General features: G+C 40.1%; 1 protein-coding gene across 1 annotated transcript; it reads right to left on the bottom strand.

The window, feature by feature from the left end:
- Positions 1-300: 300 nt before the first annotated feature.
- Positions 301-6,536, bottom strand: DDIT4L (DNA damage inducible transcript 4 like). The gene is made up of 3 exons (XM_069094021.1): positions 6,283-6,536; positions 5,450-5,590; positions 301-3,593 (listed from the first exon to the last, which is right to left on the bottom strand). Exons 2-3 carry the CDS (start codon positions 5,535-5,537, stop codon positions 3,106-3,108), a joined length of 576 nt encoding a protein of 191 aa, XP_068950122.1. The 5' UTR covers positions 5,538-5,590; positions 6,283-6,536; the 3' UTR covers positions 301-3,105.
- Positions 6,537-22,666: the final 16,130 nt, after the last annotated feature.

Raw genomic sequence — 22,666 nt, 5'->3', positions numbered from 1 at the left:
CAGATCCAAGAACCTGTGGTGGCAGCAACCCTGAGGACGCTTGGGGTGCTTGCTGCTACAGTGGTCCTGTGCCAGAGTTTCCCATGTCACATAATCAATTCCACAGTTCGTAAGAGAGATCTTGAGAGTGTCCTTGAGTTGCTACTTCTGCCCATGGGGGAGGAGGAGGATGGGGATACTTGGGAACTATGTATCCCAAAGCAATGTCACCATACAATACTCATAAGTCATTTGTCTATTATTACCATTCTTTACTTAAAGAGTAATCCACAATCCCAAGAAAGACAAACAGCTAGAAAATTAAAAATATATGATCCTTTATTGTCAAAAATAGACAAACTTCAATTTCCTTTAACAGGAATATTAATTTAAGAACCTCCACGAACTGTCGCCATCTTGTAAGCCAGAAAGATACAAGTGAAACCAGCAGTTGTTAATGGAATATAAACTCTACATCCATGCTGACGAAGCCCTGACAAAAGGGACTCTTGATCTGCTATACTTAGAGATACAGCACTCATTAAACCACAAGCAATAACAGATATCTACCACAAGTTTGATTGCAATGGTCTAATTCCCAGACACTGCACAGATCAGATATAGTGGAAACTTGCCGAAGCCCAAAGGAACTAGTTACAATTTATGACAGCTGTGGGATGAGACAATGGATCAGAGCCATTTTTTGAGTAACACTGGGCTTGTCGTGCTAGATAGAACCCCTGCCCCAGGTATGGTTGGTATCAGGTGTTTTTCACTGTGTCTGGCTCTTTGTGACACTATTTGAAGTTTTCTTGACAAAGATACTGGAGTGGTTTGCCATTTCCTTCCCCAGCTCATTTTACAGATGAGGAAAGGAATAAACAGGGTTAAGTGACTTGCCCAGGGTCACACAGCTAGGAAGTGTTCAAGGCCAAATTTGAACTCAAGTCTTCCTGACTCCAGGCCCAGTGGTCTATCCTTTGCGTCACCTAGCTGCCCTAAATTTTTTGTGTGAGAATGGATGAACAAGCTGTTGTTATTTCAACTTGCAAAATCACCTGAAGGCTTTGAACACTGAATACAACTGAAGATTGTTGTACTAAAACCAAAGTTCTCTAACAACAGTGGGAAAACTGGTTAATGATTCTTCATTCTCAAAGAAGATCAATGATTAGTTTACTAATGAATGTTGGGGGACAGAGCTGGCCTAGAGTTCAGGGTATGGGACAATTAGAAACAAAAAGATTGAGGTATTTGCCTGAGTTATCCAAACTCTTGCTAACATTCATGATGATAAAATAAACCAAGTCCCCATAAGCAATGGTGACTTCATATGAATATGCTGAGCCTAATAATTAACGTAGTAGCCAATAAGCAGTTGGTATCCAGTTGTTACTTGAGAGACTTATGGGAGCAAGGAAGGAGGAGCTGAGAAACAGTTGTTTCCCAGGTATTGTGTTTTCATGTAGAGAGACAGGGAAGGTCAGAGCAATGAAGAGATACCACCAAAGTGAGAAGGTGATCTGGAATCAAGCCCAAGAAGTCTTGAAAAGAAGCTCAATAGCCAAGCCCATCAAATAACTCTTTGAGTCAAGGAGAAGGATGGAGGATTAAATCTAAGAATTTGGAAAAGGCTTGGCAAGTTAGAGATCTATTGTGAGAGAAAGTGGACCAGACAATGCCTTCCTGAAACTCGGTTTCTGAAATCCATCACCATTATAGCCACAAATGACCAGTTTGGCATTATGGTTTTGCTGTTCATGTTCTAATAAGAGCTGAACACAGTGTCATAGATCTTACAGTAAATGGGATCATGGAGGGTATCTAGTCCAAACCCCATAATTGCTTTAGGGGAGAGAGGATAGTGTAGCAGATAAAGCACCGGATTTGAACTCAGCAGAGACCCGAGTTCAAATCCTGCCTCAGATACTTATTAGCTAGGTAAACCTCTTGGCCTCTGAGTCTCAGGTTCCTCATCTTTAAAATGATAGAGTTAGGGGGTGGCTAGGTGGTGCAGTGAATAGAGCACTGGCCCTGGAGTCAGGAGGACCTGAGTTCAAATCCAGTCTCAGACACTTGACACATTAGCCATGTGACCTTGGGCAAGTCATTTAACCCCAACTGCCCTGCTTTCCCCCTCCAAAAAGGAAAAAAAAAGATAGAGTTAGACTCCACGGACTTTTCCAACTCTAAAACTATGACTCTTCATTTTACAGATGGGGAAACTAAAATGATTTGCCCAAGGTCGGGTAGTTTCTAAGCATTATAGGCAGGATTTGAACCCAGGGTCAGTGTTCTTTCTATAGTTACCATGCCACTGCTCTGTTTCATTTATCACCTCTCCCCAATTCAAAAGATAACACGCAACATAGAACCTTTTAAAAATGGATCACCTTACAAATAAAGCTGAGTAAAACAGTGATAAATTTGTTGAAGTTATAATGCAAAATTGCTCCTCGATCCATACCTTTGAAGGTGAAGGGGAGGCGGCAAGAGAAAAGACAGAGCCATGTTGTCTCTGTAGCATTCCTAATCAGCTCTTTCCAACAGTCAGTTTTAAGCTAAGCTCAGAAACTTCAATCCCAGAACCCTTCAACCCAAGATAGGAACACTGGTTTTCTGAGCTTTCAGAAGTTTTTGTACTGGCCGAGCTTCGTTCAATAAGGTTATATAGTTGTAAGGATTATTTTGGAGAACTTTTAAAGTGCCATTATGAGAACAAACTAAGCAAAATGTCATTCATATTGTCAACAAGTTAAGCTCCAGGACTGACTGGTTGGATGTAGCTACTTAATTAATTACTGAGTAGCCTGCCTGCTTCAGAAAGGATGGGCCAGAGTGAATACAGTTTCCCAAATAAAAGGCCATTGCTCAGTGTTCCTTCCTATTCCGTCCCATTTTTCAGTTGCTATGGCCTTAATCAGTGGAGAGCGTCTACTCCCTTGGGGATGTTTTGGGCAGGCCACAAGATTAATGCTTTGTAGCAAAACACTTGAGGTTGTGCTGAATAAGGAACATATGTCAGATGGGCTAAATTTGGGGTTTCTTGATGAGGCCAGTCAAGCTACAAGTGACATCAAACCAAGCAGCAGTACAATCTATTATAAGTCAGCAAGAGAGATTTTTCTAGCACTCTTCAATGACTGTTCCAATCAGTGAATAAAGCTTCCTTTTAACAAGCCTAAACCCTGGGCTGAGAATCAGAGTTCTCCTAAAACCAGATGTGAAACGAGCTTTACTGAAGAAAAAGTCCCTGAAACTAGACCACGAACAGTTTTCCTGCTTAAACACCAGCGTAAGCTCAAAGGTGGGCACCACACTAGCATCACACACAATCTTATCCAGCTTCTTACATACATTTTCAATTTCCAAGTTTACATGGATAATGCAGCCTCGAAGGCCACAGGGCTCAGGGGAAGACAGACGCAATACATCTTGAGCTATTCTCTTGGTCAATTTCTCTGGGACAAGAACCTTGGAGCAGCCAAGTTTGGTCTGCTTGGATTTGGACAGGCAATTCTCCAGCATTTTAGCCAGGCTCTGGCAAGTTGTCTCTTCAAATACCACCTCATTGAGGTTGGGTTCTGGCACAACATAATCCCAGTAGTCAAAATCTATAGGAAAGAAAAGTTACAGATGAAAGGGGGGATAAAAGGAAAAACCCAAGCATAGGAAGGAAAAAAAACCCCAGCACCAACAAACCAAGGTACTGAGAAATATCAACTATTCCTTAAAGCATAACATTTATTTCTGAAGGCCAGGAGTCATTGCTTCTTGTTCCAGTTCTACCACTAACTGAATGTGTTACCTTGAAAGTAAACCTCAGTTCTCTCATCTTGCAGATGCCAGACTCACTGGCAAGTCACTGAACCACTCAGTGCCCTGGGCAAGTGTCTAAGATTGTAAATTATATCAGCAGAGAGAGTTCCCTACATCAATGAAATCACAAGTCTGAACTAGAAAAAAAAAAGAAGACATTGTACTAAGTGAAATTTTTAAGGTCTCTTCCAGTTTGAAAATATGATTCTATTGGTTTATAAATTCAGAATTTTAGTTATACTACTTTAGTTTGTCGTTAGCCTCTTTGTTTCAGTGCTTCTAGAATCTGTGATATTAGATGTATTGTCCACTCTTCACTAAGGCATATCACAACCTATAAAAATATTCCATTAGTTACTGTGGATAAAAAAAAATCATTTACTGAACTATCTTCTGGTTGAGAGGCTCTCCAAGCAGAATTAGGCTCAGTAGTAAATGACAGATAATGTCCATTGCTTGGGAAGACCTGCCAGAGATTATGCTCAGCAGGCATGGGCTTTGAGAACCCAAGGTCACATCTACCAGAACCAAGAAGTGTCAGTAGGATTTCAATGGAAAATTAATTTTAAGCCAGTATAATGCTATGTCTAGTGACCTTATGCTAGTAAGGAATACTTGGCTTTAAATTCTGCTTCTAAAAATGATCCACTCTGGGCAAACCACTTAACCCCTAAGTGATTCGAGCAACTTTAAACTATGAGTATGTCACAATCTAGTTCCCATAAGTTGGGAGAGTTGTATATACTCAAACACACACACACACACACACACACACACACACACACAGAAAAGCAAAGCAAATCCCTGCTATAACTTTTACTAATTCTATTAAATGTGGAATAAAAACCCCTATCATATAATATATCAAATATGCCTAGCTCTAAGAAAATCTTAATTTTAGTGGCTAATAGATTAGTCTGAATAGCATTCCCTATTAAAAAAAAACAACAACACCCTGCTTTGTGAAAGAGTTTTTCATAATTATCTGGCAAGTTTCCCCTAGCCAGGCAAAACAAGCCAGTCCTAGGAAAACAAAATTAAGTTTGCAGAAAACTGATACTCTGCATTGGTCATCTGCTTCCTAAAGTAATCCTACTAGTTGGCAGCTCTCCACCCACACACCACAAGCTGATTGCTCACTTGAGGACTGCCCTGTCAGTCTCTCTTGCCACACAGTTGATTTCTTCTCTATACACTAATGAATTTTTCCATAACTAATATCATGGGATTATTTAGTCTCCCTTCATTGCTCTTAAAAAAACAAAGGAAACCTAAGTTAGTTTTTCTTGGGACTCAGTTCCTGAATTGCTGCTACAAATCCAGAATTAGTACTAAGTAAATCTGTACCACTTAAATGGATCTGTAAAAAATATCTACTGTAATTTCACGTCTACATGACTTACAGAACCTTTCAAGTCACTCAGGCCAGTAGCGGTCCCAGTAACTATTCCCGTCAAATAAACCTTGGAATATTTTATTTTTTTCACATTGGCTCCATCCAGCAGGGCTAGGATGGATGGGATCGCCTCCCCATTCAAAGGAGCGATACTTGAGATGATTGCATCACAGAGAACGTAAGCTTGAATCCTGATTGGCCACCCAGTCCAACCCTTCCCGGAGAAATGAACCGGGGAGCCGCTGAAAAGCTCACCGCTTAGACTTCCAGGCGGAAAGCCACGGTCTATCAACTCTGAAATGCTGGCGGAATTTTTACTGCTTAAACTGCTAGTCGCAACCATGGTGAACCGCACCGGGGATCCTGCAGTGCTGGGGGAACAGTTTTCGGGGCACACTGTAGAGGCAAAAAGACACAAAAGTAAGCTAAGCCTTGGGCAAAAAGTCACAAACGACAGTACTTACTTCCTAAAGGAGAGAGGCTCTTACCTCCCTTCTCCTCTCCCCCTCTCCAGTTTGGCTCCCAAGTAAGTCTCAAGGCCTAGAAGCAGAGAAGCCAACTGCAGGAAATCCTACCAAATAAACTCGAGGCAAAGCTCGCCTGTTACTTTGCCAAGAACAGGGGCTGCACGTCTAACCCTCGTAGGCCCATAGATTTAAAGCCTGAAGGTCATTTAGTCCAACTCTCCTCATTTTAAAGATAAAGGCACCGGGAGCCGGGGGACTTGGAGGTACTGGGGGGGGGGGAGGCAACTAGTCAGGCTGTCCAACCCAGGTCCTCCCACTGTTCTGCCCTGCGAGTCAACTCCCCCCAGGGGTCCTTCGGAAACACAGGGTCTATTCTAAAGATTATCTCTCCAGAGCAGGAAGAGACCTCAGAGGCCATCTAGTCTACCTCCTCCACTTTTACAGAAGAAGAAACTGATGCCCGGAGAAGTTGAACGAGATGCCCAAGGTCACACAGGTAATAAATTAGAGTCAGGATTCGAACCCAGGTTCTCCTGGCTCCAAATGCAGTAGTCTGAACAGCATCACGCAGCAAACTACAGCATTGCCCACGTCTCTGAGGGCTATAGCGTCTCCTCTTACCTGCCTTGACTTTACAGAAGTGCACACTGGCGTACACGGGATGCCGGGAGCTCAGTGGGGCTACTGCGCTTTAAATATGCAATAAAAAAAAGCAAAGCCAAGCCCGCCTCAAGCGAACCCCTTTTAAGACACTCTTTCTCTGGGCGGGGGGCAGGAGGGTACTGCAGGCACCCAGCGGTAGCCACCAGCCCCCCCCCGCCCTCAACGCACCCCTACACCGACCCACAGGGTCCCGGGACTTCTTGTATATACTGCTCGCCACCGCCCCCCTCCCCGGCCCCGCCCACCTGCCTCGGGCCCCTGTCCCTCCCTTTTCTCCGCCCCCTCTCTCCTGGGTGTCCAAACTGGAGAGGACAGAGCTCTGGGGAGGCGCCTGGGGAACTCGATCCGGCCCGAGATGCACCTGCGGTTTACTGGGTGGGCTGGAGATCGTTCTGCCTCGAGTCCCCAGGAAAGGCTGGAAAGATCTTCTCGCCCCATGACTTGTCTCTCGGTCTGTTGGTCTTGCCGTGCCCTCCTCCCGTCTTTCCTCCCCCTGCCCCCATCCCGCCGTGGGACAGCGGGGATAGCCTATGGTTTTGCCTGCCTGACCCGAGGGTTAAGAGGAACCGGACACTTTTTCTTTTGACACTTCTTTTCCAACCTTTTCTAAGATTTCCTGCTGGCCATTTATTCAACTGATCTTGCTGGCCCCGAAATAGCCGGCTAAACCCTCCTCCGACAGATCTTGCCAAATTCTGCACCCTCGCCTGCCCCAAATCATTTCCTGCCTCTCGTTTTCCCCGGGGTTTTGTAGTAGGGCGCTGTTCTGGGGAGTGGGAGGTGGTAGTGAAGGGGGGGAGGGGGTGTAACGAAGCTTAGGCAACGCAGCAGCAAATTTTAAAACACGCATATCTGGACAAATATCTTTGCTCTCTCCTCCCTGGGCTGTTGTTTTTCTAACCAATAACCTTTCACTGCTTCTAGAGCAAGCCTGGTCAACGGGGGCCAGTCGGGCAATGGGAGCATATTAAATGAGGAAAGTATTGCCAAGAAGCTTAACAAGCCCATTAGCAAGATTTTAGCAGTCTGCGGGACCGCCGACTGGCTCAAGAGCTGGCCAGGTGAAATGGGTCATCCCCAGAGAAGAGTTCCAGCCCGGCCTGGATGGCCCCTGGAAGGTTACTGCAGTTTCTCTGGCTGCCGGATTGCCAGATGCATCTCAGAAAACTTGACTTCCTTGTGGCTAGTAATGTCAGTAGGTCACAGATTTGGATCTCGGAGGTCATCTCTAACCTAACCTCCATCTTGTAGATGAGGAAACTGAGGCCCAGAGAGGGACTTGCCAAAGTCCCATAAGCGGCAGTTTAATGGAGCAGAGGGATAGTCATATACATTGGCAGGGACAAACACTCAAGCAAAAATTCAGTCATTTTTGAGATTCGCCAAAGCCTCTGTTCTCTCCTTGCTGGGGTTCAATGCAGAACAAGGCAAGTCTGGAGAGTGCTAGGGTGCTGTAAAGATGAAAATTTAGGTAGGAGAGAGATTATGTGGTGGAGGGAGAGTATATGATGATCCATTGCTACTCTTTGGGTAAAGAGAGGCAGATTTGTGGTATGGAAAGAAAAAAATCTAGCCTTGGAGGAGCTTCTCATATCTTGGCCTAGAAAACATTCAGCTGGAAAAAAACATTACGAGGTACTAAGGGGAGTGATAGATCAGTGGGAGGACATTTGGAGGCAGGCTTGGCAGAATCTGAAGCTGGCTTGACAGTCCATTTTTAACTCATCTCACTGAGCAGCAAAGCTTGAAGGTCAATCTACCCAAAGAAGGGGAGATTCATCACCTGACTTTTGCCAAGCAAAATATTTTGTTGGATTCTCCCCCACCTTTTTACTTCACTTTCAGAAGAGTGGTAAACAAATGATTCCATAAAAATATATTTAAGAGCAGCTTCTCTGGTGAGGATGGAGCCCAAAAGAAAGGGAAATGGGCTTAGCTTTGTCCAGAGATAAAAACAGCCGCTTAACCAAGGAAGTATGTGTGGGTGGACCTTGAAGCAGTAATGGTCATGGCATAATTACATTGGTCACTCTAGTGGGTGAGAGGGATCTATCATGAATCTATTCTGTGCCAAAAAATGTGTGGGGGGGAATGATGAGTCAAGACAAACATGGATAGGAAAAATGGAAAAGTATAGTTAAGTAATGTATAGGAAATTTGAGTGCTATTTAAAAAGACATTATTGGGAGTCCAGGGTAAATGTGTGCAAAGGATCACCATCATTCTCCTTACATAGATTCCAAACTATTTCTCTCTTTGCATGCCCTTTATCCAGTCAGTTATCAAATCCTGTGAACTGCTCCTTCAAAGGTCTATGTATCCAGATCTCCATATCTACTACCCTAACCCTAGACCAGGTCATCTAGCTTCTGGGCTCATCACTCAACTAAGAGAGAGGATCTCTTGGCAGTGAAAAAGGCCAGGGTTTTGTATTGGACCTTAGGTGTTACTAATTGTTTGAAACAGACTTGCAACCTATTTCTAAAGTCTTTTCTGTCTCTAAGATTCTGAAATCCTAGGTCTTGACATCTCTAGCACTTTGGGTAATCAACCCATGGTACTTTTTTTTGGGAGGAATTGGGTGAGAATTATGATCTGCAACCCAGATCCGATGCAATGTGTCCCAGGAGGGCATACCAGAATCCACCAGATGGCAGATGTATCTGAATATTTGAGAGATATCTCCATTAACAATCAACAAAATTCTATAGTATTGGTTCAATGAAAGGGAAAGCTTCCTAATGACTAGAACTATCCAAAAGTAGAATGAGCTGCCTCTGGAAATAGTAGGTTCCTCCTCAATGGAGGGCTTCAAGCAATTGTTGTTGAGTTGTGTCTGACACTGTGACCCCTTATGTGGTTTTCTTGGCAAAAATACTGGAAGGGTTTTCCATTTCCTTCTCAAGCTAATTTTACAGATTATAAAATGGAGGCAGAGTTAAAGTGACTTGCTTAGGATCACACAACCATTAAGTACCATATCTGAGGCCAGATTTGGGCTCAGGAAGGGGAGCCTTCCTGACTCCAGGAACAGCACTTTATCCACTTCACCACTTAGCTGTATCAAGTAGTAGTGTGCTAGTGAATGTTTAACAACTGGCTTTCTGGAGGAAAAAAAAAGTATGTGGTAGACACTTTCAAGTTCAATTGGCATTATTAACATTTTCTTCAGCACTTTCCTAAGTCTAGACAATCAATAAAACAATAAATCAAACCCAGATTGACAGCATTTAAAAATTTTCTTTTTTCTTCTAATTTATTTATTTATTGCTTTTTGGAGGGCAATTGGGGTTAAGTGACTTGGCCAAGGTCACACAGCTAGATTTGTGTTAAGTGTCCGAGGCTGGATTTGAACTCAGGTCCTCCTGACTCTAGGGCTGGTGCTCTATTCACTGCATCACCTAGCCGCCCCTATAATTTATTTTTAACAAAAAAAAAATTCAGTTCTAAATTTTCTCCGTCCATCCAGTTCCTCCCCCACTCACTAAGAAGTCAAGTAATATGGTATCAATTACACATGTGAACTCATGCAAAACATGTTTCCATATTAGCCTTGTCACAAAAAAGCAAGAAAAATAAAGTGAGAAAATTATACTTCAATTTTTACCCTCAGAGTTCATTAGTTCTCTCTCTGGAGGTGAATATCATTTTTCATCATGAGTCTTTGTAATTGTGTTGGATCATTATATTATATCAGAGTAGCTAAGTCTTTCACAGCTGATTATCATTACAATGTTGCTGTTATTATGTACAATGATCTTCTGGTTGTTCTCACTTCACTTTGCCTCAGTTCATATAGGTCTTCCTATGTTTTTCTGAACACCCCTCCCCCCTTATCCTTTCTTATAGCACAAAAGTATTCCATTTTAATCATATACCACAACTTATTCAGCCATTCCCCAAACGATTGGCATCACCTCATGTAGCAGCAAGCACCCCAAGCATTCTCAGGGTTGCTGCTCACACAGGTTCTTGGATCTGCTTTGTTAAAGGAAAGCAACTCAAAATGGGTTAACAAGCTTACTTTATAATCAGTCAGACATATATCGCTTACCTCGTTCAGGGGAAAAAGGTCAGCACCCCGAACTTTAAAGTATACAGGCAGAATTATCAAGACAGAAACAGATTAAGTAGACAAATTTTCAAACTGTCCAACCATTACATCCATACCCAGTCAACATCTGGGTTTCCACATCTGGGTTTAGGAAATCCAGGGAGGCTCTGGACAACAGCTTCCCAGAATACAGATCAAATCACAGAACACTTCTCAAAGTGAGCCCCCCAAACAAAGCCTCACATCAGGGCTTATATAACCTTCTCCTGGCTCAGAGAATGTAACAACCTTATTGACTCACTGGCAAATCAAGAAGTATCTACTGAAAAACAAGCCTCCCACCCCAGGCTCCAGGTGCACTTTAGCCTAGGGGCAGGGAAGATCTTCAAATTTGCATTTCCATTACACCTCAATTTCTGATTCTTTGCCACCACAAAAAGAGCTGCAATAAATACTTTTGTATGTATAGGTACTTTTCCTTTTCCTTTGATTTTTTTTTTTTTTAAGATATGGAACTAGTAGTGCTATTGTTGAGTCAAAGGATATGTATGCACAATTTTATAGCCCTTTGGGCATACTTCCACATTCTTCTACAGAATGGTTGGATCAGTTGTTGATCTACCAGCAGTTCATTAGTGTACCTATTTTCCCATATCCCTCCAGCATTTGTTGTTTCTGATAGGTATGAGGTAGTAATTGTTTTAATTTTCCTTTTTCTAATCAATAATGATTTAGAACATTTTAAAATTTGACTATAGATAGCTTTGGTTTCTTTTTCTGAAAATTGCATATTCAAATCCTTTGACCATTTATCATTTGGGGAATGGATCTTGTTTTTATAAATTTGACTAATTTCTCTATATATTTGAAAAATGAGGCCTTAGTCAGAGAAACTTGATATAAAATGTTTTGATGTTATTTTATTATTTGTGGTACCCTTAGCAAAATGCAGTTTCCCTGCTTATCTAAAGAATAAGGTCAGTTTTTGTTTTTGCTTTGCCAATCTGCTATTCCTGTCTTTTTTACTTCAGCTGTAATATAATAGCTTCTACTCTATTTTATCTTTGTGTATGTGTCTTTCTGTTTCAAATATGTCTCTTTTAAACAGCATATGGTTGAATTCTGGTTTCTAATCCATTCTGCTATTTGCTTCTATTTTGTGGGTGAATTTGCCTTATTCATATTCACAATTATAATGACTCACTACTTTTCCCTCTATCCTGTTTTATTTTGCTTATCCTTCTCTCCTTCCTTTTATCCTGTTCCTTCTCAAAAGTCCATTTTGTTTCTGACCATTTACTCCTCCAATCTGTTTTACCTTCTGTCACTCCATCCTTCTCTTATCCCCATTCTCTCCTACTTCCCTTTTAGGTAAGATAGATTTCACCCAATTGAGTATATATATTCTTTCCTCTTTGATTCAATTCTGATAAGAGTGAGATTCAAGTGTTGCGCACTCCCATCATTTCCTCCTCTGCTACAAAAGCTTTTCCTTGTACACTTTTTTTATGTGAAAAAATTTTCCCTGTTCTTCCTCTCCCTTCCCTCTTCAAGCAGTGAATATCTCTTTCATTTTTTTATATCATCCCAAAATTATAGATTTACATCCATGTTGTCTATGTTGACTCCTTCTAAATGCCCTAATATTGATAAAGTTCTTAGGAGTTACATATACCATCTTCCCCCATAGGAATGTAAACTGTTTAACATTATTAAGTCCTTTATGATTTCTCTTTTATGCTTCTTTTGCATCTTGTATTTTGAATGTCGAGTTTTCTATTCAGTTCTGGTCTTTTAATCAGGATTATAGTATTTGAAGGTCCTCAATTTCACTAAATATCCTTTTATTTCCCCGGAAGGATTATACTCACTTTTGCTGGGTAGATAATATTCTTGATTACAATCCTAGCTCCTTTACCTTCTAGAATATAATATTCCATACCTTCTGCTTCTTTAATGTAAAAACTGATAAATCTTGTGTGATCTTTAAATGATATTTAAATAGTTTCTTTCTGACTGCCTGAAATATTTCCTTCTTGACTAGGAGTTCTGGAATTTGGCTCTAGTATTCCTGGGAGTTTTCATTTTGGGATCTCTTTCAGAAGGTGATTGGTGAATTCCTTAAATTACCCTCTGATTCTAAGATATTGGGGAACTTTTCCTTGATAATTTCTTGAAATATGATGTCTAAGCTCTTTCTTTGATCATGGCTTTGAGATAGTCCAGTAATTTTTAAATTACCTCTCTTCAATCTATTTTCTAGGGTCAGTTGTTTTTCCAGTGTGATGTTTCATATATTCTTCTATTTTTTTACTCTTTTGGACTTTGTTTTATTGTTTCTTGATGTCTCATCATTAGCTTCCACTTACCCAATTCTTATTTTTAAGGAGTTATTTTCTTCAGTGAGATTTTGTACCTTTTCTTTTTTCTATTTGGGCAATTCTTCTTTTTGAGGAGATTCACTCTTCGGTGAATTTTTGTACCTTTTAATTAATTGATTCTACCAGTTGGTCAATTCTGTTTTTTAGGGTGTTATTTTCTTCAGTAATTTTTTTGTGCCCCTTTAACCAAACTGTGAATTCTTTTTTCATAATTTTCTTGCACCACTCTCATTTCTTTCCCCATTTTTCCCTTCTACCACTCATCTCTTTTTTGAACTCTTCCAGGAATTCTTAATGGGTTTGTGTCAAATTAGAATCCTTTGAGGCTTTGCCTGTAGCTACTTTCACATTTTTGTCTTCTGAGTTTGTGTCTAGGTCTTCCCTGTCACAGTAGTAGCTTTTCATAGTCAAGTTCTTTTTTTGTTGTTTACTTATTTTCCAGCCTATTTCTTGCTTAGCTTTGAATTTATGTTAAAGTTAGGCTTTGCTTACCTGGGATTGGGAGACACTGTCCCAAGCATTAGGCCTTTTCAGAGCTAGTTCTGGGAGTCTGTAAGTTTTTAGTGCTTTCAAGGTGATGTGATCCACGGAGAGGTGTGACCACTGCTCTCTTAGTCTGTGCTCTGGTCTTTACTCAGGAAGGACCCCTAAGCTGCTGCAGCTGTAACTGCTTCTTTCTGCCCTGCATCTGTGATCTTGAACTGCTTATGGAGGTTCAATAGGGTCCTGTGCTCAGTGCCAGCTCAAGGTCCCCTCAATCTCTTTCTGACCAGTTTCCTTGTCCTTTCAGCTCCTCTCTGGGCTGAGAGCTCCTGAAGTTGCTGCTGCTTCTTCTGTCACAGCCAACTCCAAGACCCACAGCTGTGAGCTCCAGGTCAGCCTGGTATCACAGACCTCTCCTGTTAACCTCCTAAGTTGTCTTGAGCTGGAAAAAAAATGTCTTCCTGTTACCTTTATATTGGCTCTGTCACTCCAGAATTCCATTTGAAGCTTCATTCTAAAGTTGTTTGGAGGGGAATGTTAATAGAGTTCAGTTGGGTTCTGCCATCTTGGCTTCACCCCTACATTTGCCTGTTTTCTAGGTATAAATGTTTAGATAGAAAATTTCACAATCAGCTCTCAGATCCAACTTGAGCGGGCTCCAATACACCCCTGATTCAAGCAAAGGCCACTTTGCGCATATTTTAGAGAGGATATTTTTCAGGGATAGGTTAGGTGAGATAGCCTCTGAGGGCCTTTTATCCTTGAGATTCTGTTTGGAATAGTGGGTTAGAACCCTTAACAGCAGTAAACAGGACAGAACTCAATGGCTATTTATCTTTTTTGTTGTGAGCCTGTTGCAACAATTCTAATGTAAGGCTATCATAACAACCCTGTTATAAGGATTACTGTGGGCAATTCATATAACCTCTCTATGCTTAATTCTGAGCCAAATGCTGGACTTTTGTACTAAGGGGTGTCAGAACTATTAAGCTGCAAATAGAAATCTAAATGTTGGGTTTGACAGCTGGTAACCCCAGCAGCCTGATTTGGTTTAGAGTACAACATCCAGTAGGCAGGGTGATGTAGTGAAAAGAGGTTAGATCTTACATCTGAGGACTTGGATTCAAATCCTGATTCTGATATTTACTGTGCCATATTGGACCTCTTAATTTTCTCTAGAACAGTTTCTTTATCTGCAAAATGATAAGTTGAAGTAGATGAGATCATCTTATGTCCTTTTAATGAGAAGTTTTAAACATTCAACTCACAACACACAGAGTGCTGTGAAATTAGATTAAAATATAAATTGATATAATAAATATATAAATGTAATAAATAATAAAAACAAAATAAAACAAATAAATAAATAAAAATACAATAGACCATAGATAACATTACATTTTAAAACTAAGTGTATAGATATGCTGCCTTCAAGGATCCTTATGTATGGATTAGCAATCCCCATTTCTTTCTTTTTCTTTTTTTTTTTTCTTTTTGGAGGTTAAGTGACTTGCCCAAAAGGCTAGTTTTTGTGTTAAGTGTCTGAGGCAGGATTTGAACTCTGGTCCTCCTGATTCCAGGGCTGGTGCTCTATTCACTGAGCCAACTAGCCGCCCCAGCAATCCCCATTTCTATTTGAGTTTGTGACCACTGCTCTAAATCTATCTCCTTAATTTTCCTGTGAAATGAATTCATGCTAGGTTCTTACCAGGACTGCTGAAATAATTTCTTAAATGACCTTCCTGCTTCAAGACTCTTCTCTCTTCAATACATTCAGAACACAATTGCCAACGTTCAGGTCTGACCACATCACTCCCCTGCTCAATAAATTCCAAAGCTCTAAATAACCTCTAAAATGAAAGGTGATTTTCTCTGTTTGACATTTAAAACACTTAACAAACTGGCCCTAACCTACTTTTCCAGGCTTATTATACACCACTCCCCTTTGTAGGTAGCCAAATTGTCCTACTTGTGACATTCCACCTCTTGGTTCTGTCTTCTGCGCCTTGAATGCATTCCTTTCTCATTTCTGTCTATGAGCTCAATCACCATCTGCTTTATGAAGTCATTCCTGAATAGTCTAGCTACAATGCCCCCTATCAATTACCTTGTATTTGTTTTATATATATTTTTATGCCAACATGTTGTCTCTTCTGATAGAATGTAAACTCCGTGAGGGTAGGAACTGTTTCATTTTTGCATCAGTATACCAAACACCTAGTAGGTACTTAATAAATATTTGTTGATTAACTGATATTAATGAATCTTCTCATTCATGCCTTTCGTACCTAATCATAGAGCCTTATATTGGAATTTTGGATTAATGGGGCCCATACAAAATGTAAGAAAGTGGAGGATGGCAGATACTTTCCAAATGGGGTCAGGATATCCTCAAACAAAATAATACCCCTAAATACCCCTCTGTGCTTCTGGCTCAGGTCTCACTTTCGGGACCTGTAAAATAATGTTAATGGAGTTGCTTCTATCTACCCCAAAGGAGAGGTGTTGGATTTAATAAGATGAATAGTTCTAAGCCTACTGGAGAGAAGAGATTACATTGCTAATTTTTGGTACCTGCCTCTATGTTTACAGGGATATAGACAGGAACAATTACTAAATAGCCCCAGAGAGTCTCTCTATGTTTTGCAACTGTATAAAGGAGATAGTTGTTCCTTTTTACCTAATGGGCAAAAAAGTGAAAAAAAATCTTTATATTATTCTGAAAAATAAACAATGGATATTCAAAGGGCTGCTCATAATATTTTCTCATTTTAGTCGTCCTTGCCTTCTGTAATTAATGATAATAATAAAAGCTTGCATTTCTATACCTCTTTAAAGCTTACAAAATTCTTTATTATTTTTTTTGGGGGGGGGGGTAAGGCAATTGGGATTAAGTAACTTGCCCAGGGTCACACAGCTAGTAGTATCTGAGGTTGGAATTGAGCTCAGGTCTTCCTGACTCCTGAGCTGGTGCTCTATCCACTGTACTACCTAGCTGCCTTTGAAGGGTATTACAAAGATCTTATTTTATCTCCATGACAACTTTAGGTGTTATTACCCCCATTTTACAGATGAGGAAACTGAGGCAAATAGAGGTTGTGACTTGCTCAGGGCTACATAACTAGACAGTATCTAGATAGGAATTCTGCTCTACCTGACTGCAGGTCCAGAACGCTGTACCTTGTACTCGCTAGCTACCCTCAATTTAAGGGTGTTTGATAGAGGATACATTCAGTACAACTGGCCTGGGAAAAGAACTGAATGTGTTGGGTATTGTCTTTTTCTAGTTCTAAATGATGAATGTTTGTCCCATCAGTGACTCTAGGAGTCACTTGAATATCTAAACAATCTGCCAGCAAGCTAAACATAAATGAAAGAATTTACTAAGGGGTTATTTTTAACAGCACAATTTAGCAAATAGAGGCATCGTATTGTAGGAGAGAGAAAGAGAGAGAGAGAGAGAGAGAGAGAGAGAGAGAATGCTGTCCTCAAAGTCTAACACACACTGACTGTGTGACCTAGGCAAGTTACTTAACCTCCCAATTACTGAGAAGGTGCTGGCCTGAATTGCTAAAGGAAATTTTCTTACCTGGGAGTTTGTATTATTCTGAAATCACAGATCTAGTCCCAATTCCTTGTATGCTATAACTAGGGAGGTAATTCTTGGCATATTAGATTTGGGAATGAAATATAATATTTGCCCCAGGTTTTTAGTTTGCTGACCTGGATGAATGTATTTCACTGGTACCCTAACCCTTCCAGATTGATTTTTTTGTGAAGGCAAACTAGACCATTTTTGGACTCTATTCTTAGTTAGCCTTTAATTATTAAATGGGTGTTGCCTCAGACAAACTGAGACCTGGGAAAGACCTTAGTTTAAAAAGGCCAAGGTCTCCCACCTTGGTTCTGATCTATGTCTTGCCACTGGATTCTGTTGACTCTGGAGGAGAAAGTGAGACTGATGACTTTGCATCCCTCTGCCTCACTAAAATTCAATTCACTTGCAAATCAAGGCATCACCTTCCTGATGTCATTTTTGAGAATGAAAGACAAGTAAGACCCAGCTGACAATAGGAACAGTTCCATTGATACCAACATTATAAGTTTGTGAGTCCTACTAATAACTGTTCATTCATTGGACACCCTGATGGGTGGTTCTCACTTTAGTGAGGAGAAAAAAGACAAACTGTAAGTCAATGGGTGAAAATAGGCCTATGAGGTGATCTCTAGAAATAATTATTGACTCTAACCCAAACATCTGGGAGGTGAAATATTTGGCAGGCAAGTCAATTATTGTAAAGTATGAAAATAATAAAAATAACTATGGTTCTTTTCATTAATCTGAAGAATATCACTCAGAAATAGCCTTTTCCTAAAAGTAAAATTACTCCTCCCCTTTTCTAATAGATAAGGGACAAGTTAAAATATGGCTTTATATGATGACACATATTTTTAAGTTTTCCCTCAGTTCACTTTCAATGGCAGGCAGATATTTAAAAGTTGCAAGTGTAGGAGTGAAGGCTCAAAGTCCTCACTGAATGCTAATAGACGTTTGTTGGCAAACAGTGTAGAAAGAAAACAGAATTTAATGAGAACTTTCTTTGTCCAGCATAAATGAGATAATGCCAATGGTTATGCAAATTATACCTTATGATATATTCTGAGCATTGGAAAGGGGAAAAAAGGACTTTAGAATTCAGTAGAGGAGAGTGAATATGGACTGAGTAATTACTGAATATGTTACTGTAAAATGTATGCATTTTAATGATGTGATCAATTACCTTGTAGCCTTTAAAGCAAGAAAAGTTTTATTCTAATCACACTTACATTTGCAATTGCACCTGTATGTAATAAATTACTATGATTTTGTTGGACTGTTATTATAGCACTTCTACATTGAAATAAAAAAATTTTTTAAAGAAATACAATTGTGTTCTTGGGAAGAGGTGAGGAAGATGAGATTAGGATCAGTGAAAAGTGTTGGACTTGAAGGCAGGAGATTGGCTCAAATTTCAATTCTGTCACTATTTGACCTTGGGCAAATCATTTAACTTTTCTCAGTCTTGGTTTCCTCATCTGTAAAATGGGGATAACAATACCACTTACATCCTATGGTGGTTATGTAGAAAGTGCTTTCACCCAAAAATACTCTATAGATATGTTATTATTTCTGGCTCTGACAGTGTGGGATCATGTAAACACTGTAGGTATCTATATTCATATTCCTTCAACTGTATCTATATGCTTTGATACTAAAGTACCTCTACAACCTTTTTATATCACGTTTACTCTTTATTGCAAACTGCCCTTCTCACACACAGAATTCTACCTATATTCCCCAGGCTGTTGCACATTCTGATCCCCATGCGTGGAACCCAGTCCCTTTGCACTACCTCCAATGTTAAAATGAAATTTCCATTGTGATGAAATACTACTGTGTTATAAGAACTGATGAGTTCGATGATCTTAGAAAAACATGGATTGACTTGCACAAAATAATTGAAAAGATTGAAATGAGCAGAACCAAGAGAACATTGTATAGAGTAACAGCAATATTGTTTTAAGAGCAGCTTTGAATGAATAAGTTGTTTTGACTATTATAAATAGCCAAGTTAACTATGGATGTATGAGGGAAGACTATATGTATCCAGAGAAAGAACTGATAAATAGAAGTGTATATAGAATAATTCTGCATAAATGTATATATTATATGCATACACATGCATGTTTGTATTTATGTCTAATAGGAGCCATCTCTAGGCAGTGAGGGGAGAGATAGGAAAGAGAAAAAAAAGAAATTTACATGATAATTTTATTGTATGTTTAAAAGGAACAGCAAGTTATAAATAAAATACTTAGTTTCACATGCAATCATCTGTTTTTATTATAATATTATGGAAACACTGTTATTTTATTCCACAAATTAAAAAATCCATTGTTTCCTTCAAAGTTTAGAGTAAGCACCACCTCTAGTATGAGATCTTTCTTGATTCCCTCCCCATTGCTAATGTTTCCCCTCCAAAGCAATATTTATTTTGTATATAATTTTTATAGAATTATTTTTTAGATATTCACATCTTTATATGTTATCTCCTTTGATTAAATGTAAGCTCCTTGAGGACAGGAATTGTTTCACTTTCGGTATTGCCTCCCTGGCAGTTAGCGCAGTAGACTCAATAAATGCTTGCTGATTGGTTGATTTGTGAAGATTGTCACCTATCCATGCCTTTCCATCCTGTACAACTTTCCTGCCATGGCCCATGTGCTTTCCCCCCAAGGATTCATGTAACACACTGGGAGCCTTCCTCTACATACTCCAATATGCCTCTATATACGCATATCTGATTATTGGGGGCCCTTGCCAGCCATCCTGACCTATGTCCTGCCACTGGACTCTGATGAGCAGAGAGTGAGGCTGATGTACAGCCCTTTCTCATTCAGATATATTTCATTTGCAAGTCAAAACATCACCCTCCTGGTGTCCTTTGAGAAAGGATGAACAACAATAATCTATATCCTTAGCTAGCTCAATGATTAGCCAGGTAACACTAGGCTGAGGCCATATGGGTTAGGGACTATCAAGTTCTGTCCTTTACCTACCTTCCTAGCTTTACTGCTTTAAGGCTGTTTCTCTCCTCATAAGCGGAACTGGGCTTCCAGGTCTTTAATTCTACTCCCACCTCAGCTTCTTGAGGGGGAAGAAAAACCACAAAACCTTGGTTTTGGCCCTAATCTAAGGGGAAAGGGGGAGAAAGTAAAAAAAAAAAAGGTACTCAGAGTCCAAACTTGAGAATTGAAGGGACAGTTCTAGTCCCATACAGGAAGAGAAGGCTAAGCAATAAAGAATCATAGAACTGAATGATTACAATCAGTAGAGAGGCTAATATTCACAACTCATTGGGATATTTGCAATCTGGCTGCTCATTAGCTATTTTACATGTCACCTCCACTGAATACAACCCAATCAGGGCCAAGTGGTCTCTTTTCTTCCCGGTGATTTCTTTCTCTGTGAGTAACTCTTTCCCTCTTGACTTGTCTGCCTCTGCTGACTATTCCAGTGGTAGATACCCTACTGCTTGGGTGATGGGAGGGAGGAGATGCCAGCTGCTTTCAGAGATCTCTCAAGGTCCTGAGGAAGAAGGCTAAGAGATGCAAACAAGGGTCATCCTCATCTCAGACACAGTCACGTTGGAGGCCATGGGATGGCCTGGGGAACACAGACCTCTAGAGTCAAAGAGTAATCCCTCCTCTGACCTCCTTCCTATTACTTCCTCTAGACACTTCATCTCCTAACTCTGGGCATCTTCGCTGACTGTCCTCTCATACCTGGATGCTCTTCCTCCTCATTTCTGCCTTCTGGTTTCCTGGCTTCCTTTAAGTCTCAGCTAAAATCCTGCTTTCTACAGGAGGCCTTTCCTGATACTCCTTAGTTCTGTTGCCTTCCCTCTGTAATTTCCAATTTGTCTTGTATATAGAATGTTTGCACATAGTTTTTTGCATGTTGTCCCTCCTATTAGACTGTGAACTCCTTGAGAGCAGGAACTTTCTTTTGCCTTTTTTTTTTCATCCCCAACACTTATTTCCTGGCATGTAGTGCATGTTTAATACATGTTTATTAACCTTGAGGCCAACAGAAAGTAGAGGTCTGGTCAAGGATTGTCTTCTTTGTACGTTCAAGAAATTCTGGCTCAGCACCCCACTCGATAAATCCTGATGGCTGACAAGAGAAGGGCCCTCTATTGTGAATCACTGAGAAGGTGCTACACTGCCAGCAAAAGAATTTGATTTCGTTTGTGCAGATATAGTCCCCATGGATACATATTGCATCTCTTTCATGATGTCCTTCATGACTTGCTGTGGCCAAACAGATTTATCACCTCGTTGGTGGCCATCCTTCTCATGATAAAGTTCTCCAAAATAGCTAAGCTGGTTTAATAGGCAAACATTGGGTCATCCCTGAGGATTTTCCCATTTGGTGGGTTCAGCCTTTATAAATGTTTAGTCTCTTTGTACCATAGAGAGAACTATGGCATTAGTGGGAAAAAAATCCACTCTCCTCATGTACAGAATAAGGGAGTAGGAGATTACTTTAAGGGCTCCTTCCAAGTTCTGGATTTATGAGTCAATGATCCTAGTTCATAATTTTACAGTGTATATAAGACAGAAACAGAATCCGAAGGACGTTAAAAAATAAGTTTGCTTCAGTTCAGTATTTCATGAAAACTCCTGCTATTCAAGGTTTCATGATTCAGGAAATTTGCTTTATGTCCTACTAAACAGCACAGCTATTCTACCTTCTCTTGGTTTTTAATCATAAAAAGCAGTAGATAAAAGAATGGCAGATTGGAAAGGAGGAAGGAAATATTTACCTTTCACAGCCTGGTCACCCTGACTCTCGGATACAAGTAGAAGTCTACTGACCTTCTGGCTATTGGAAAAGGAACTACTGGGGTAAAAATAGTTGGCAATAATGTTTTATACATCGGAGCTTTTACTTAACACAACTTAGCAGGTATATTGTAACATAAGTTTGCTTTGGTTGCCATTTGAAGACTCAATTGCTGTAAAGACCTCCTGATGATACAGTACCACCTATAATGAGGCCTGATGACATATATTTCAAGAATGACATTCTGGCACCAACGTTCTGGAGGCAGTGTGATGCTGAGGAAAGAACACTCAAACTTGGGGCTCTGAACTTGGAATCATGGAACCTGGATTTAAATCCCAGTTGTGCCACTTCCCACCTATATGAAATTGCATAAGTCATCTCTCTGAGACTCAGTTTTCTGATTTAGAAAATTAAGGGTTTGGGCTAGACGGTCTCTTCAGTCCCTTATATGAATTACTTCCATCTCTTTAAACAAAGTAATGGTGACTTGTTACTGAATTTTTGTGAAGGTTTTAGATTCTGTGCACTGCGTATTAATGAAAAGTATTCATCTATACTTTTAGTCATACCACTTCAGAGATGAGTGACTTAGTTTCCTGATCTGTAATATGAGGGGGCAGACAATACGATATTTTAAGGTCGATTCCACCTCTAAAATTCTGTGACTCTATGATCCTGGGAATAATAATATAGTAAATGGATCATAAGATACTCTGATGAAAAGATCATTTCACTGATTGTGTGTCCCTTCTAATAGTGTGTAATGCAATTGACCCAACCCCTCTCTTCACATATATTTCTTTTCATTGTCTTGCTGTAAACTCTTCATGGTCTCTGCCCCTCTAAATCCTTTTACATTATGTGGCATTATGGATAGAGGATTATGAGGTATTATGAATAGAGGACTGGATTTGAATTTAGGAAAACGAGTTAAAATTCCTTCTTAGCTACTAGTTGTGTGTTCTTGTGAAGATCAACTGATCTCTCTCAGCCTTTGTTTCTTCATCTATAAAATGGGGGTAATAATAGCAC

The sequence above is a fragment of the Petaurus breviceps genome, unplaced genomic scaffold, assembly GCF_028583685.1.
Source record: "Petaurus breviceps papuanus isolate PSGF00001 unplaced genomic scaffold, PetGlider_PUasm1.0 126, whole genome shotgun sequence".
Lineage (NCBI taxonomy): Eukaryota > Metazoa > Chordata > Mammalia > Diprotodontia > Petauridae > Petaurus > Petaurus breviceps.
The sequence above is the reverse complement of the archived record's forward strand: the minus strand, read 5'-3'. Positions and strand labels throughout refer to the sequence as shown.

Coding starts and splice junctions, on each gene's coding strand:
- DDIT4L (XM_069094021.1), bottom strand. CDS start 5,537: ATGGTTGCGACTAGCAGTTTAAGCAGTAAAAATTCCGCCAGCATTTCA. Junction 3,594..5,449: donor TCCGCCTGGAAGTCTAAGCG/GTGAGCTTTTCA, acceptor TCTTTCCTATAG/ATTTTGACTACTGGGATTAT.